The sequence below is a fragment of the Polypterus senegalus genome, chromosome 2 (genome assembly GCF_016835505.1).
Source record: "Polypterus senegalus isolate Bchr_013 chromosome 2, ASM1683550v1, whole genome shotgun sequence".
NCBI classification, from domain to species: domain Eukaryota; kingdom Metazoa; phylum Chordata; class Cladistia; order Polypteriformes; family Polypteridae; genus Polypterus; species Polypterus senegalus.
The window spans coordinates 129,015,894-129,034,997 of NC_053155.1; the positions used below are offsets into that span (position 1 = coordinate 129,015,894).

General features: G+C 37.8%; 1 protein-coding gene across 1 annotated transcript in view; it reads left to right on the forward strand.

Moving 5' to 3' along the window:
* The window catches only part of mogat2 (monoacylglycerol O-acyltransferase 2), an 86,457-nt gene that overhangs the window by 50,768 nt on the left and 16,585 nt on the right, over window positions 1-19,104 (forward strand). Inside the window, exons 3-4 of the mRNA XM_039746094.1 lie at window positions 7,498-7,702; window positions 14,959-15,133. Of these exons, the coding sequence (XP_039602028.1) occupies window positions 7,498-7,702; window positions 14,959-15,133 (380 nt within the window). The remainder of the gene's footprint in view (window positions 1-7,497; window positions 7,703-14,958; window positions 15,134-19,104) is intronic.

A 19,104-nucleotide genomic window follows, 5' to 3' on the forward strand; every position in this document is an offset into this window, starting at 1 on the left:
GATTAACATGTGCCTGATAAAAATAATCTGATGACAGCAGATGACTGGTAGGACATTTTTTTAGAGCTTTCATGTTTATTTTCTGCTTCTTAGTTAATTACTAGAGTCTAGTATGGCACAGCAATACTGGTTGGTAGTGTAGGTGGAAGAACAGAAGATACTGAGGAGCAGTGTCTTCTCTTAAACAAACTGGGGCCCTAAGTGGAGTCGCCTTGGTATCTCCCCCCCTATATCCACCCTGCCCCTCTCTGAATCCACTACATTAGTATTTCTTAATAACAGCTTTAATTTGAACAATAGATATATGAGTAAATAATAAATAAAGAATCACGCATCACAAACTTAACTAACTTTTTGATGTGTTTCCTTTGTAAATGAAGGCCCTAATTAGTAGTAGTAATAATGTGCTGCTACTTTTGGTTAATTAATACAACTGGAGTATCACTTGTGACATGAAACAAAAACAGCAAAAACTATTATAACTACTACTACTACTACTATTAATAATAATAATAATAACATTTTAAAAACTACTAATTCTGCTATTGAACGTGCTTAATTAACTTACTTAATGCAGTAAATACAAGGTCAAAATTAACTTGAATATTTAATTATTTAAAAAATAAATATGTAAATATATCAACTACTGTGCACTTATGAATTAGTCTAAACTTCATTATGTCCTTCCCATGACATCAGATATCAATGTTATTCATTGAAACAATAATGTTAGCTACCAAGAAAATGAATCAAGAACTAAGGTTAATCTGAGCTAATTTCTCTTTTTGTATGTCAAATTTGCTTTCATGGTTCATGCACTATATGTGGGGCCTATGATCAGAGGACCGATGTAGGGGAGCCCATTAGAGGGTTGAAGGCATCCATGATTTTGGAGCTCTACTGGACAGCCAATAGGATTACATTTTTTTCTCACTTGGTTTACTTGACCTGGATCTGAGAACTCCTCTTACAACCCTAATCTTAACCATAGTGTAATCGGGCATATCACATAACATCACTGATGTATAATGCAAAACGAAGCTCTGAAGGAGAGATGTGTCCAGTTACAGACCTCTACAGCTACACGATTCAGTTACAAAGCTGGACAATCAATTGGACTGCACTTTTTTGTCAGTTGGTTAACTTGACTTGAGTCAGATAAGCCTCCCACAACCCTAATCTTAACCATAGTGTAACAATGTCCCATGTTAAGTTAGTATGTGATTCTGAATTCTGAGTAAATCGATCACTATGCCAATTCGAGGTTGTTTCCTTTCTTGGAACCCATCTCACTGAAACCCACTGATGGATAAAAGTTGGTACAGAACATGAAATGGATGTATTATCAGCCAAGTGTATCTTGATAGCACTATTCTCCTATGTATATTCTGATTTTCCTACAATGAAAGGACACAGATGTCACAAGCGCTTGCAGCAGGACTGTACTGGGTTAATCTGTCTGCGAGGAGGCCTGCCTGACAAACAAAAGCAGAATTGTTTATAAGAAAAACAGGCCCTGGAGTAATAGTTGCTTATCTCAAGTACTGTACCTTCACTATGCCATCTGTAGATAAGCACAGGATAATGCTTAAAAAAACAAGTTTATTTCAGTATTTACCTTCACTTAATTACTGATAAGAAGTCTGTTGGTTAATTTTATTTTTACTATACTTAAACAATATAACTGAATTGATCATCTGGAGTGAATTGTTACTGTAGTATAAAGTAGTTTTGATTTATTTAGTCTGAGTTAGTAATGGCCAAAGCTGCAATGACCATACCAGAAGTCTAATCCGAGAAATGTAAATAAAGAGTAACTATGCTGCACTTAGGATGCAGAATCCTGGACATTAATACATGTAACATTTGTCCTCATAATCTTGCTTTACAGATAAAATGCTAGAAATTCAATAAATAAATGAAAATTATCCCTCTAAATGGTAAATTCAAGAGTTAATAATGCAACAAAAAATACTTTCAACATAGACCTTCTATTGGAATGTATTTTGTAATGCATGCAGCAATAAAATGCATTGCATGTGTCATTGCAACAGATGGCCCATCACAAGAATTTCTAGTAATAAAATGCATTACTACAAATGTTTATGATGCATCTGTTAGAATGACAAATTGACAAATACAATGAATATGTTACCGGTATATGTAATTTTTCAAGCCATAAAATACACGTTAAGGAGGTTAAGCAAAAACATATTTTATGTCTTTTTTCAAGTATTTCCTTAGATTTTAGGGAAAAAACGCAACAAGAAATCATTGCAATCATTTGTTCTTAAACAGAAATAACACAGCAGCAACAAAAAAGCGTCCGTAGACTTACAGCATAATGCAGCACTGTGGTGTCATCAACAAAGAAACATAGAAGAATGAAGACAATAAATAAGAATACATTTAAAAAAACAAATCAAGTAAAAAATAACACAGATGTTTAAAACAGCCTTCTATATTATATAACGTGTCCACAATCATCAGTAAATTGTCAATACCTGTCTAAACTAATTTAGATAGATAGTTTGATGAATTGATCAGTGAGCGCACTTTATTTGTCCCAAGGGTGAATTTTAATACAAATTGCCAGTGTTGAAAGGTCATATTGATACTGTGGTACACAGCTCACTGTTCTTTATAAACTTTAAAAAGTCTAAAGTTAAAGTTTAAAGTTCCAGGGTGGCACAAGTCACAACCTTAAATTAAAACCTATTAACATTTGTTGTATGTTTATCAGATTTGAATCCTCCATCGCTTTGTACAATATTAATAAGTAAAAACTTCCACAAAACTGGAAAAGTATATTTTTAATTCCAGGATATTTATTTTACTAACAGACTTTTCATGCACAAGTTTTGTAATGAGCGTAAATAACAGGTCCAAACTTTAAATTCAGTGAGAACAGACATAAGTCTTCAGTACAATTCTCAAAACCATTAAACTCTAATGTGAGCTTGTCAAAAGAGGTAAATAATTTTTATATTGCATAAACAGACAGTCATTAATCTAGTTTCTTGATTTTTGTTCTTTAGTCTGATAAACATCTTTTAAATTGCAAAATCTGCTATATTTTTATTTCCCCATATCTGATAAATATTAATACGGAAAATTCATTCATACAATTCTGGTTAGAAGTAATAATATTCTTCTCCAAGTCCTTTTAATTATTTCTGATCTCTTTATTAACTGTTCTTGTTCATAACTTCTGTTATTAATGGTTATGTTCTTTGTCTTTTATCCGTCAAACAGCTGTCTTTTCTTAACTACCATTTTACTTCTATCTATACTCGTTTGCTGAGGAGATCTGTCAGTAAAGTACTGCATGTACTTCTCAGTTCTCTGTATCTATATATATATAATTCACTAAGGGCACACAAGACAGCGAGCGCAAGCAAGACAGTGAGCCACGCCCGGCAACTCACAGAGCCCCGCCTGCCAACTCTAACCCTCCTACCACGTCATGGGATATGCACGACAGAGCCACGCACGCCAACTGTAACCATCCTCCCGCGTCCAGCGTCGCTCTCGAGGCATGTGCACTGCCTGCTCATGTGCCCGCACGGAACAACTCACTTAACATAGCCTCAGTTGCTTTAGTCTGTGCAAAAGTCCACATACTCCTCTGAGCCACGTTGACTTTTCACCGCACGCAAGACAGAGAGCCACGCCCGCCAACTCACAGAGCCCTGTCCGCCAACTCTAAGACCATGGGATACGCTCGACAGAGCCCCGCCCGCCAACTGTAACCCTCCTCCTGCGTCCACCGTCTCTCTCGAGACATGTGCACTGCCTGATCATGTGCCTGCACGCAACAACTCACCAAACACAGCCTCAGTTGCTTTTGTCTGTGCTACAGCCCACATGAGAGAGACACACACAAACACAGGCACGCGAGAGAGACACACACACACACAGGCGCGAGAGACAGACACACTTAGGCATGCGAGAGAGACACACACAGGCGCACAAAAGAGAGAGACACACACACAGAGGCGTACGAGAGAGACACACACACACAGGCGTGCGAGAGAGAGAGACACACACACACACAGGCCTGCGAGAGAGAGACACACACACAGGCCTGCGAGAGAGAGACACACACACACACACACAGGCGCTCGAGAGAGACACACACACAGGCGCGTGCATGCATTGTTGCAATGTTACTTTTCTTGGTTGTTTATTAAATTACTGATTTTTCAAATGTTCATTTTTTTCCCTGTGCTTAAAACTCATTAAGAAAAGTGTTTTTAGCAAGTGGTTCGTAGCGCTACAGCGCAAACTCTTGCAGTGTTAGTTTTCTCTGTTGTTCAAGGTTTTCTCAGTGTTATTCAATGTTTTTACATTTATTTTACTATTACGCTGTGCATTCTATGGTATAATTAACTATATTTGTGCTTAAAAAAAATATATATTTACATGCAGTTTGTACGGTCTGGAACGGATTAATTGTATTTACTGTGAACGGAACACGGGCCCAGACAGGCAGACATGCACCACCACACATTTATTTACACTATGTACAAGTTAATCAAGTGCCACAAAAACCTTAATCTTCCCCAAAGTCCAGGCCAAACCACACTGCCACTTCTTCGGGCCGCCTCCTACTCTCTCGTTCCTGACCTTGTCCTTCTTCCACCCGACTCCAGCCTCGAATGAAGGGAGGCGGCCCCTTTTATTCACACCCGGATGTGCTCCAGGCAATCTCCCACCGACACGCCCCCGTTTGGCGGAAGTGCCGGCTGTATCCCTGGAAGCACTCCGGGTGTCCCTGCTCATCTTCCCCTCAGCACTTCCTGGTGTGGCGGAAGTGCTGAGGTCCAGGGTTCCCAAGGCATCTGTGCGACCCCTGGCGGTGACCACGGAACCCTACAGGGTTGGGCTTCCAAGCCCTCTACCCATGGACCCCAAAGCAACCAGGGTGGCAGCCCCCACGTGGTCCAAGGCGGGCGCACACCCTTTTCCGGTCCTCCAAGGCATTCCGGCTGGGTTGTCGCCCCTAGCATCCCTGACATGAATTTCCCCTTGGGATTAATAAAGTATCTATCTATCTATCTATCTATCATTACATACAGTCCTATGGGGGAAATTACTTCGGTTCATTACCAAATCGGTTTACGACCAGAGTTTTGGAACGCATTATGGTCGTGAACCGAAGTTCCACTGTATATGTAATCGACCAAGTCACCTGACCATGGGGAACGCACGGTAGAGCCCCGCCCGCCAACTCTCACCCTCCTCCCACGTCCACCCTCGCTCTCAAGGCATGCACACTGCTTGCTTATGTGCCCCCAACACGTCACCAAACACATCCTCACTCGCTTTTGTCTGTGCTACAGTCCACATGCAGCTGTGAGCCACGTTGACTGTTCACATTGATAATGATGCGGCGTATGCTACCCTGCAGGTTGGCTAGTTTCTTTTATTTTGACAGTCCCTCTGTACTAAACAGTTTGGGCTGCTTTTTAACTTGTGATGGACTGTGTTACATTTGCTATTGTTTCAGCATTACATTCCTTATGGTAATTTCTCTACCTTATTTTCTACTTATTGTAAATGACTGCTTATTTTACATCTCTGGGTTGTTTGTCCTTATCTATGTTTTATACTCATGTTATTTTATTATTTCTTAAGTCGTTATGCTTACTAATCATGACATGTTACATGATGATAGGCACATGCAAAACAGGATTTCACTGTACTCTGTACATGTGACAATACTGACTCTATAAACCTATAAAAAACATTTGTTAATGTAACACACTCAGATCTAATTATGCTAAACTGTTGAGTTAATCTAAAATGATGACTGATCCAAATAGAGTTATATAAATAAAAATAAACAGAGTTTTTTAGGGTAAATCCAAAAAAATTGTCACAAAACTGATACCAAACTAAACCTGAATAATTTTCTTTTTTGGCATTTTCTTGTGCTAGACAATCACTGGCTCATTCCCTTTTTATAATCCAAAGTTTAGACACTTGCTAAAGTGAACTACAACATTATATATCATGTTTGCCATCATATTACACAACATATGGCACGTGTGCTTACTAACCATGCAACATTATTTTAACCAGAGACACAAAATGTCAGTGTCCACAAAATAATAAATACACAAATGGCCATACAAAAGTAATTACAATAATCTGTTAAAAAATGATACAGAATTTTGGATTAAGAATTAGAGTAGAAGATTAGTGAGTAGAGAAAGCCAGAGAGTGGTCAAATACTAGGAAATCTACACTAACCAAATTAAGTCACTAAAAGATTAACTAAAAATCTTGTTTTAAGTCGATAATCTTTTATAGAACTGCCAACCTTGCTGTTATTTGAAATAAGAAAATACATGAGGCAAACCACAAGAGTGCCAGGGATAAGAAGAACAGTGTAAGTTTTAATTCTAGCAGGGATCACAAACTGTTTGTATCTAAACCTCATTGTAAACCATAATCAAAATCAAAAACCACAGCGAGATTTGTTCCTTCAGAGATATGTACAAGAGAAATAATTTATAGATAAAGCATGAATTGTTTGAAAACAAAAACAGTCTTAAACATCCAACAACATGAGATGCAGGCATTTAAAGTGTCACGCATGTGACAACATGAAATACAGCTTATCCATTAGCAGGATGTTGTGTCCTAGCAAGAAGTCCCCAAAGTGGTGGTGCCCACTAGAAAACAAGATAATATGTAAATTACAATCAACATCTACACCACACAACATTACCAGAAACTAATTAATATGGGAGGTATTTTCTGAAAAAATGAAAATGCAACTTATCTTTTGCAATTTTATTTTCAAAGTCTGCATGCAAAAATGCTGCAAAAATGAAAATGAAATAATCCCATTTTTCAATTACCTCACATAAATTAACTAGTGAAAAACACTTCTAAAACTCAAAAAAAAAATCTCTTAGCATTGCAAAATATTTTTTTTACTTAAAATTCGTAACACTCACTATTCCTTAAAAGTGTAAATCCATAATCTTGGATGATTGCAAACAAGCATTGCCATCATTTATATCAGCATTCTGCTTATTTCACATGCCTTGACTTCTACCAGTTCTGTTAGAAATCAACAATTATTTCTAAAATCCCAAACTTTTGACAAAAGATAATAGCAACACAACCATAATAACTGAAAAAACTAAGCCAAACAATATAACATAATATGTTTCTGACTTAACTAGGTTACTAAGCTGTAGGACAATTGCTCATTCCACCTTTGTCTGGTGAGTGTAAAATGCAAAACTTTAATATAAGGAAGAAATATTAAAAAGTAAGTGTATTTTAACAAACAAGATTAAACCTAAGTGATCTAGAAATTTGTTGTAAAATGTATTTTGATAAAGGGTAGAATGTAAAAAGGAGGAGTTGTTGAATAAAGAATGATAATAATTTGTAAAATGTATACTATATGAGAAATTGTTTATGTACAAATTACTGCTACAGCAGATAATTTGACTATTCTTTATTTCTTTGTAGCTGATTAAAACTGCTGATCTGGACCCCAGTCAGAATTACATTCTCGGCTTTCACCCTCATGGAATCCTAGTGGCTGGTGCTTTTGTGAATTTCTGTACAGAAGCAACTGGATTTTCTGTTCTTTTCCCTGGAATGACCCCATATCTTCTAATGTTGCCCTTGTGGTTCAGGACTCCATTTTTCCGAGATTACATTATGTGTGGAGGTAATGCCACATTAGTGACTTTATATTTGATAAGGAGAGTCCCTATTGTGTCTTTGCTTATTTATGTATTTTATTGATGGATCATGCACTGCAAGGGTATACACCATTTGGATACTTAAAGTTTTCTATTGCTAATCTGACCTTTTAAGTTGTCTTATTAAGATTTGACAGTTACTTTATGTTGTACCATATGTGTTATGAGAAAAAATAAGCTGGTTATTTATAGTTCTCTCTTTTTTGGAATCTTGGGCAATCAGATTCTTAATATCTGCCTAACGTACATTGTATGCTTTGCCATTCAGACTCACAGCTTTGACATGCTATCACTTACATATACTTTCAACCTAACTCTGTTTAAATGATGTATACCATGTTTAGTCTGTGCTTGAGGCAGATAGCCTGAACAAGCAATCCTCTTCATGTTTAATGCTCACAGTCAGCCCTGCACATCATGTTTATGACACTTCTTTACAGTATAGGCCACTAAATCAGGGATGTTCAGGCACTGATGAGCTCTGCACACTGTGGCTTTTAAAGAGGGAGACGGATTGATATATGTGAAGAAAATCAACATATCCAGCACATCTATCTGTCTATCTATTTTACACTCACCTAAAGGATTATTAGGAACACCTGTTCAGTTTCTCATTAATGCAATTATCTAATCAACCAATCACATGGCAGTTGCTTCAATGCATTTAGGGGTGTGGTCCTGGTCAAGACAATCTCCTGAACTCCAAACTGAATGTCAGAATGGGAAAGAAAGGTGATTTAAGCAATTTTGAGCATGGCATGGTTGTTGGTGCCAGACGGGCCGGTCTGAGTATTTCACCATCTGTTCAGTTACTGGGATTTTCACGCACAACCATTTCTAGGGTTTACAAAGAATGGTGTGAAAAGGGAAAAACATCCAGTATGCGGCAGTCCTGTGGGCGAAAATGCCTTGTTGATGCTAGAGGTCAGAGGAGAATGGGCCGACTGATTCAAGCTGATAGAAGAGCAACTTTGACTGAAATAACCACTCGTTACAACCGAGGTATGCAGCAAAGCATTTGTGAAGCCACAATACGCACAACCTTGAGGCGGATGGGCTACAACAGCAGAAGACCCCACCGGGTACCACTCATCTCCACTACAAATAGGAAAAAGAGGCTACAATTTGCACAAGCTCACCAAAATTGGACAGTTGAAGACTGGAAAAATGTTGCCTGGTCTGATGAGTCTCGATTTCCGTTGAGACATTCAAATGGTAGAGTCAGAATTTGGCGTAAACAGAATGAGAACATGGATCCATCATGCCTTGTTACCACTGTGCAGGCTGGTGGTGGTGGTGTAATGGTGTGGGGGATGTTTTCTTGGCACACTTTAGGCCCCTTAGTGCCAATTGGGCATTGTTTAAATGCCACGGGCTACCTGAGCATTGTTTCTGACCATGTCCATCCCTTCATGACCACCATGTACCCATCCTCTGATGGCTACTTCCAGCAGGATAATGCACCATGTCACAAAGCTCGAATCATTTCAAATTGGTTTCTTGAACATGACAATGAGTTCACTGTACTAAGAGATTTGAACTGCTTATTGCATTCAAGGATCGAATGAATGCCTTAAAACCGAGAAGACAGATTGCCAGATATGATAAACTATGCGAAAAAGAAAATTTAATGTCTCATCTCAGACAGAAACAGAAGGTTATATTCAAAAATAGCCTAATTCGTATTTTCCCAGATTTCAAACTGCTGCAAAATGAGCTGCATTCTACAGCATCAAACAGTTGCTATGCAGAGCTGAAATCACAGCTGATTAGGACATCTTTTAAAACATGAACAGGAGTCATATTCTGTCTTTGCAATATAAAGAAAAATCTGTTTGCAACTTGGTCTGTCTTTAATATTATATGTTTGACAAAATTTTTGGACATTTATTCAGTTACTATATTGTAGTTTATTTTATTAATTATACATATATATGCATACCTATTAAGTAATTGAAAGTGACAATAGATTTAACACAAATGTATATGAAGGTTTGTATGTTTATATGGACATACATGTATTTACATGTATATAATCTTTTATATATGAGTAAATAAAACTACTCTAATTTGAGTTGCTTTTAAAAACACTACACAAGGAAAAAAATTAGAACATAAAGTATATAAATATGCATATAAAGATGTGTATTACAATCATTAAACCCATCCCTTTGGGAATAACTGTTCTAATTAAACAAATGGCTTGATTGTCCTTTGCTTTTATTTTTCAGGAGCCTGTTTAAAATCTTACCCTAGATCCTATCTGCACTGTACTATTATAAGATATCTCAACTTTAATTCTTACTATCCCTGGGTGGGTGTGTGTGGTCTCTTTGTTTGGGGGAGGGTGTTGTTTGTTGTGCTCTTTGTTTTGGCCGTTATCTGTTTCTTGGTAGTCAGAGGAGTGGGATTTTGTGGAGTGTGGTCTGGCCTCTCTTGGGAAGGGAAGATGGAGGAGGGTTGGCAGAGAAGGGAAGGAGAGTAAGTTATTATGTATTCTTTTTTAAAGAGTATCATACGATTCTACTTATATTCTACTCAGGTTAAAACAGATGGGACATAATCTAAGGTTTTTTGATATGATAGAAATACCATAGCTCAATACTTTTAGTTCAGAAGAACTTGACAAACGCACCTCTGACAGTCTCAGTACAGTACTACTGGATGCTATAAACTCATCCCAGAGTGGAAAAGGAGCAGCCCCTGATGGCTACCCAATGGAATTTATAACACATTTTTAACTAAATAAGCTCCATTATTATAAACAACATTCATACAAACTGGAGAAAATAAAATTTTACCTCAGACTTCTCGCCAAGCATGAATTACCATTTTTCCAATGAAAAATAAAGACTTACTACAATATGCATTATACAGACTAATTTAATTTCTGAATAATGATATTACAGTGCTCTCCAAAGCTTTACTTAGAAATTTTCAAAAAGTACTTCTTTCCATAATATCACAACACTAAATTGGATTCCTGAAAGGCAGACAGTTAGCCTCAAAACTGTGACTGTTTAATGCAATATACTCATAATCTTTGGATACAGAAAACACGTTTGATAGAGACAAATGGGACTATCTAATGAACCGACTTGCACAAATTCAGGTTTGGGCTGCATGCATAACAACGCCATGTACCAGTTTGGAAGCCTCAGTTCATATTAATAACACTAACTTAGACTACATTGGACTAGAACTTGGTACACAAAAAGGGTGCCCTCTGTCACCATTGCTCTTCACATAGCCATTGAGCCATTGGCTATTCGTTTTGTGAAATACATCAGAGATAAAGGGGATTGTCAGTGAAGGACTTAAACAGAACATATCACTATACACAGATGATATGGTACTTTATATATCACACCCACAAATATCTTTACCATTAGTCTTTAGCACATTTATCAGGATCCTGAGACTTTTTAAAATTATTAACAGGTTATTTTCTGGTTCTAGTACTGAGCTGCATATCATTATAGGGGTTTTTTGACACCAATGAATCTGATGATATTGTTTGGTTTTCGATATAATACTTCATTTTAAATTTCTTATTTGATTTGGACAGTTTTCAGAGGCCGTTTACCTATTAATTCAGCTGTGCTAAATTGCCAGGTTTTATTCATTAATGGTTTCGAAGGTTGTGATCCTATCACTTATTACTCATCAAGATAAAACCGTCATTCTGGGTTCGCTTTCTTATCCAACGATTTGGATTTCAAAATCCTTCTTGTGCTTTAAGTTTGTAAATTAGTGTTTGATGTCTTACTGATTTTGAACTCTGTAATATTTTTTTGACTTTGTTCTTGCTTTTTTTGGTTTTGGCTTTGGTAATTGGTGGTTTTTATTCCCCTTGCTTGATTAATACATTTTTTTTCTCTACATCTTTTCTTCCAGTCATTTTCATTTTCTTTTGCCCTCTGGGCAAAGCAGCATTAGCAGAATTTCAAAAGAGATCTTGACTCAAATTTTTTGCAGTGAATTCTCCACCACATCATACTAGACAGGACATTTATCCCTGCATTCTATTAAAACAGTTTAAATATCATGGTAAAACATCACAAGCAAATATAATGATCTTTTTCAACATACTTTTGGCAGCAGAATGGAAAAAAAATCAAACAAAATGTTAACAGGTGGTCTACACTCCATCTTACCTTAAGAGAACAACAACATTTATTTATATAGCACATTTTCATACAAGAAAAAATGTAGCTGAAAGTGCTTTACAAAATGAAGAATAGAAAAATCGAAGACACAATAAAAACTAAAAATAAGTCAACATTAATTAACATAGAATAAGTAAGGTCCAATGGCCAGGGTGGACAGAAAAAACAAAAAAAAACTCCAGACGGCTGGAGAAAAAAAATAAAATCTGCAGGGATTCCAGACCAAGAGACCGCTCAGAAGCAATACAGTCAAGATGTACATTCTTCCTAAGCTTCTATTTTTATATACTGTTCATCAACAAATCATTCTTCAAGAAATTAGACTCAATTATAGCCTATTTTATCTGAAATTTGAGATGGACGCGCATTTAAAATGCTAATCTACAAAGACCTACAGCAGAAGGTGGCATGGAAGTACCTAAATTTCAATTTTAGTACAGAGTGGTAAATATACATACTGTGAAGACGTGGAAATCAGTACAAATTAATGAATTTACACCAGCCAGATCAGCAATGAAAACTGAATCTAGATGTTTATTGAAAGGTCCTTTCCCTGCCATACCCTAGGATCATTGAAGAGAAGATTCTTTGAGAGGCTTTTATATATTTTTGAGATATCTTTTTCAACCTTCTCAGACCTACTCAGTATTTAATCTTTGGAAAACACTTTGTGCCCCAGTAAATACTAACTTTGTCGATATACCAATAATCCAGTAGTCCACCAATCACTCAGAATATGGAAAACATTCAGGAAACACTTCAAGGCAAAAAAGGTTTTGTTTGTTGCTCCTCTACACAATAACTTTTTCAACTTTCTCATACTTACTCTGTATTTAATTTTTGGAAACCACTGAATTAAGTCACTTAGAGAACTATATATAGATAAAAATTCGCATTATGAACAACTACATTTGAAATTAATATTTCTGGTAACACAATTTTTCTGCTATTTTGAAATTATGAATTTTGTTAAAAGAAACCTACCCAATTTTGCACAACTCCCACCCATTTCTGTTCCAGAGGCAACACCGATCAGTCTCGATGACTCCGAAAACATCTCAACAATATATAAAAACATCTCATAGAATCTTCCCTTCAACGATCCTAGGGTACAATGGGAAAAGGACCTTTCAATGAACATCTCAGAAAAGAAACGAACGTCAGCCATACAAGGAATGCACTCTGCATACACCAAGTGCTCAATAATACACTTAAAATTCTTCATCAATCAAAATGATCTCATTTAAAATTGGCCAAAATGTATCCAACTTGTGAACATTGCAATCTAGATCCAGCATCACTAAGCCACACATTCTGGGAATGCACCAAATTAACATCAATCTGGACAAATACAGTATCTATGAATACCTATCAGACAGTCTTGGCATCACAATTACTCTTAAACCATTAACCTCCTTAGCTTGACATTTTTTTCTCAAAAAAACATGTAAAAAGTGTTGCATTTTTTGGCTTGAAAAAATAATAATTATAATAATAATAGTAAAATGAAAGCAATAATATTAATGATGCTAATACCATTAATAATGCCAAAATATGTCTTTTGTTTGGCATATGAGTATCTTTAATTAGGAATACTACTTACGCTGTTCAACATAACGGTTCATCTCAACAACAGTTTTTTCAATCATGTTACCATCAAGAAATAACTTCAACTAAGTAAGTGGATCTTGGTTTTCAACATTCACTTTGATTCTTGGCTGGGCCACAAAATCAAAATGAGGTGGTGCTGGTTTATTTGAAGCAAGGTCAACAATGCGAGTTTCACTTCAGTTTCTTCAGAATCACTTTCAGCTTCACTGTCTGTTTCAATTTCACTGACTAAAGACTGATTCACTTTGTCATCACTGCTGATGAGAGGCTCCTCAACATTACTTCTCATATCATTGTCAAGAGCAAGCAACTCCTGGGCTGCTGAAAAATGTTTGTTATGAGTCGCCATTATAGGCTAGGGGAAGGCACATCTACACCATTGCTCGGGCAATGCTCAGGCCTGACACTTATGTAAGACATGCCTATACCATTGTCCGAGTAATGCTCAGGACTAACGCTGTTAGCGCTTCATAGCTATAGTAATCCTTGGGTCCTAATGTTTTTGCAAGATAAGTCTATGCAGATGCCTGAGTGACACTAAGGACTAATGCTTTTAACACTGTTTTCACAGTTGCCTAACTGGAAGAATCCTAGCTCACCTATTATAAGTCTTTGGGTAACTGATTTTCTATAGTATTTGAAATTGCATAAAATCAAATTCTCGCTTAGAGGATCTGTCCATAACTTTTTTTAAAACATTATGAGACTTAATTTAAAAAAAATAGATTAAGCATTCATATAAGGGGAAAATATAAATACTTATTTTCTCTGCTCTTTGCTTTTTTCTCTTTCTCTTTTGTGGGTGTTGAAATCTTGTTTTGTTAGGTTTTTTTTAATTAAATTCTCTTAAATTTTTGCTAGATTGATTTTGAAATAATGTGTTGTGTAGGCTCTGCTAATTGTACCTACTTGATTGTATACTATGTCACATTCTTGAATTAAAATTAATTAAAATAAAATTATTTTAAATATAAAATAAGAGATGAAATGGTTTAAGAGTGAAAATGCACAGAGCAATTTAGTTGACTTTTTTGCACAATTAATTGCTGTTTAATATTGTTTTGTGTGTGGTGATGTTGCCTCATCCTCAGAATGTTTTGTCCAATAAAGCTTTGTAAAGCTTGAATGTGCATGTGACTTCATGTGACAAAAAGATTTATGAGACTATCCATTGAAGTCATAGCGGGTCCATCCAAGGAGTCACCCGTGCAAGCATCTAATGTAATCTTTTATATTTTGCATTCTTTAGATTCAAACAACAATACCTTATTTATTTATATTACCAGCAAAAATGTAACATCCCAATGTATTTCATTGAGAAATAATGTTGCATAATGAATATTTAAACACTAGAAGCATGTGTATTGCAATAACACAAAAGGCTGTAAATAATTAGCAATTTCTGCAGTGTTTGGATAACATTTTGTTTTCTTTTCTGCTAGGACTAATTCCATCAGACAAAGAAAGTGCAACCTATTTGCTTGAGAACAAGCAAGGTGGAAGTGCAGTCGTCATAGCTATAGGGGGCGCTCCTGAGTCTCTTGATGCCAGGCCTGGTGCTTTCACTCTACTGCTGAAAAATAGGAAAGGATTTGTTAGGCTGGCCATAGAAAAAGGGTATGGTGACTAAAAATGATCATTTCTTTGAGTAATTGCTCTTTTAACATTAATGATAATATGTATTTGCTTGTAAAATTGTAAAACTATGTAAAGGAAATATTCACCATGATACTATTTAATTAAGATGCAACTGCTTAACATGTAGTAATAGTGATAATGCTGTCATGTATACCAAATACAGTGAAATTCTTATTTGTATGTTTAACCAATATGCAGCACTTGGACACCTTTCAATGCTATACAATATTCAGGTAGACAGTCTGAGTATGCTAAGTACAGTTCATAAAATTAGTGTTCCGAAATGAAAACAAGAACAACCTTTGATAATTTCCATAAATTGATATTAAAGGCATTATATGATAGATAGGAAAGACTCTATATGATAGATAGATAGATAGATACAGTGGTGTGAAAAACTATTTGCCCCCTTCCTGATTTCTTATTCTTTTGCATGTTTGTCACACAAAATGTTTCTGATCATCAAACATATTTAACCATTAGTCAAATATAACACAAGTAAACACAAAATACAGTTTTTAAATGATGGTTTTTATTATTTAGGGAGAAAAAAAAATCCAAACCTACATGGCCCTGTGTGAAAAAGTAATTGCCCCCTTGTTAAAAAATAACCTAACTGTGGTGTATCACACCTGAGTTCAATTTCCGTACCCACCCCCAGGCCTGATTACTGCCACACCTGTTTCAATCAAAAAATCACTTAAATAGGAGCTGCCTGACACAGAGAAGTAGACCAAAAGCACCTCAAAAGCTAGACATCATGCCAAGATCCAAAGAAATTCAGGAACAAATGAGAACAGAAGTAATTGAGATCTATCAGTCTGGTAAAGGTTATAAAGCCATTTCTAAAGCTTTGGGACTCCAGCGAACCACAGTGAGAGCCATTATCCACAAATGGCAAAAACATGGAACAGTGGTGAACCTTCCCAGGAGTGGCCGACCGACCAAAATTACCCCAAGAGCAGAGACGACTCATCCGAGAGGTCACAAAAGACCCCAGGACAACGTCTAAAGAACTGCAGGCCTCACTTGCCTCAATTATGGTCAGTGTTCACGACTCCACCATAAGAAAGAGACTGGGCAAAACGGCCTGCATGGCAGATTTCCAAGACGCAAACCACTGTTAAGCAAAAGAACATTAGGGCTCGTCTCAATTTTGCTAAGAAACATCTCAATGATTGCCAAGACTTTTGGGAAAATACCTTGTGGACTGATGAGACAAAAGTTGAACTTTTTGGAAGGCAAATGTCCCGTTACATCTGGCATAAAAGGAACACAGCATTTCAGAAAAGAACATCATACCAACAGTAAAATATGGTGGTGGTAGTGTGATGGTCTTGGGTTGTTTTGCTGCATCAGGACCTGGAAGGCTTGCTGTGATAGATGGAACCATGAATTCTACTGTCTACCAAAAATCCTGAAGGAGAATGTCCGGCCATCTGTTCGTCAACTCAAGCTGAAGCGATCTTGGGTGCTGCAACAGGACAATGACCCAAAACACACCAGCAAATCCACCTCTGAATGGCTGAAGAAAAACAAAATGAAGACTTTGGAGTGGCCTAGTCAAAGTCCTGACCTGAATCCAATTGAGATGCTATGGCATGACCTTAAAAAGGCGGTTCATGCTAGAAAACCCTCAAATAAAGCTGAATTACAAAAATTCTGCAAAGATGAGAGGGCCAAAATTCCTCCAGAGTGCTGTAAAAGACTCGTTGCAAGTTATCGCAAATGCTTGATTGCAGTTATTGCTGCTAAGGGTGGCCCAACCAGTTATTAGGTTCAGGGGGCAATTACTTTTTCACACAGGGCCATGTAGTTTTGGATTTTTTTCTCCCTAAATAATAAAAACCATCAATAAAAAACTGCATTTTGTGTTTACTTGTGTTATATTAGACTAATGGTTAAATGTGTTTGATGATCAGAAACATTTTGTGTGACAAACATGCAAAAGAATAAGAAATCAGGAAGGGGGCAAATAGTTTTTCACACCACTGTAGATAGTGTAAGAATGATGCTATATAGCACCCATTCCGACACAAATTGTACACGGGAGGCACGTGTAAAATAAATAAACAATTTATTTTCTTCCCCTGTGTGCGCAAGTCTTCCCCGTGTCCCACAGGCAATATACAGTCTCAAGCTCACTAAATCACAGCAAGCACTTTCTTCTTTCTTCACCACCACTCCCCCCAGGCAACCTTTTCTTCCTCCACCCGACTCTGGCTCCCAAGTGGTGGTCGCTGGCTCCCTTTTTTCAGGTACCCGGAAGTGCTCTAGGTGCTTGATTGGCGATATCTGCCTGCACTTCCGGGTAAGGCGAAACCAGTGCCCAAAAGGGGCCAGCAGCTCCTGCTTCAGCACCCCCTGGTGGCGCCTGTGAAACCCCACAGAGCTACACAGAACTCCAACCCCCATGCAGCCCTGGGGGAGTCCGAGGCACCGCTGCAACCCAGGGAGGCTGCCATCTAGCGTCCATGGAGATACTGGGCTTCCCACCCTTGTCCCCAAGGCAGATGTGGTGAAGGGTGTCCCGGTCAGGCATGAACCCCAAAAACCCTTCACGATAGATAGATAGATAGATAGATAGATAGATAGATAAAGTGTTATATACTGTAAGGCAGAGAGATATGAAAAGCCCAATTTTAAATAGACAAAATGTTATGAGCAATATTTCAGTGAAAAATACATGGATAATTTTTTGAGACATAACTAACATTTATAAAGGTTCCTATCTTGCTCCAGATTTTCTCTTGACTTTATATGGAATAAGTGTGCTCAGGAAATGAAGGGTGTTGAGGGAGTCCGGTTTGGTGCACTCAGGATTGGGTCACTGCTTTTTGCTGATGATGTTGTCCTGTTTGCTTCATCAGGCCATGATCTTCAGCTCTCTCTGAATCGGTTCGCAGCTGAGTGTGAAGTGGCAGGGATGGGAATCAGCACCTCCCAATCCGAGACCATGGTCTTCAGCCGGAAAAGGGAGGAGTGCCCTCTTAGGTTTGGGGGAGAGATCCTGCCCCAAGTGAAGGAGTTGAAGTATCTTGGGATTTTGTTCACGAGTGAGGGAAGAATGGAGCATGAGATCGAAAGGCGGATCAGTGAGGCATCTGCAGTGATGCGGTCTCTGTATCTGTCTGTCGTGGTGAAAAAGGAGCTGAGCCATAAGGCAAAGCTCTCAATTTACCAGTCGATCTACTTTTCTACCCTCAACTATGGTCATGAGCTATGAGTAGTGACCGAAAGAATGAGATCGCGAATACAAGCGGCTGAAATAAGTTTCCTCCACAGGGTGTCTGGGCTTTCCCTTAAAGATAGGGTGAGAAGCTCAGTCATCCAGGAGTGGCTCAGAGTAAAGCCGCTGCTCCTCCGCATCGAGAGGAGTCAGATGAGGTGGCTCTGGCATTTGATCAGGATGCCTCCTGGACGCCTCCCTGGTGAGGTGTTCAGGGCAGATCTAACCGGGAGGAGGCCCTGGGGAAGACCCAGGACACGCTGGAGGGACTATGTCTTGGGATTCTCCCGGAAGAGCTAGAAGAAGTGGCCGGGGAGAGGGAAGACTGGGCCTCTCTGCTCAAGTTGCTGCCCTCGTGACCCGACCTCGGATAAGCGGAAGAGGATGGATGGATGAGGAAATGAAGAGATGAATATTTTAATGTTGATGGATGGATATTTAAATGTGGCCCCAGGCCATACAGAACAATTTCCTTCAATGTTTCCATGTTCACTCAACAGGGCTGTTGCTGGGTCAGATGACTAGTTCCCCTAATAATAGCCTCTGTAGCCCCTCTGCCTAAAACTTCACAAACTCTTGGCCATCTATCATACCTCTAGTCCACTACTTCATGGACCTTACCTGCATAACATGAAAATAGAGTCATGTTTCCACTTGTATATAACAAGATGCAGAGGTGTAACATCTTGCCCTGCTCTTGGTTGTGTAGTAGCTTTTATTT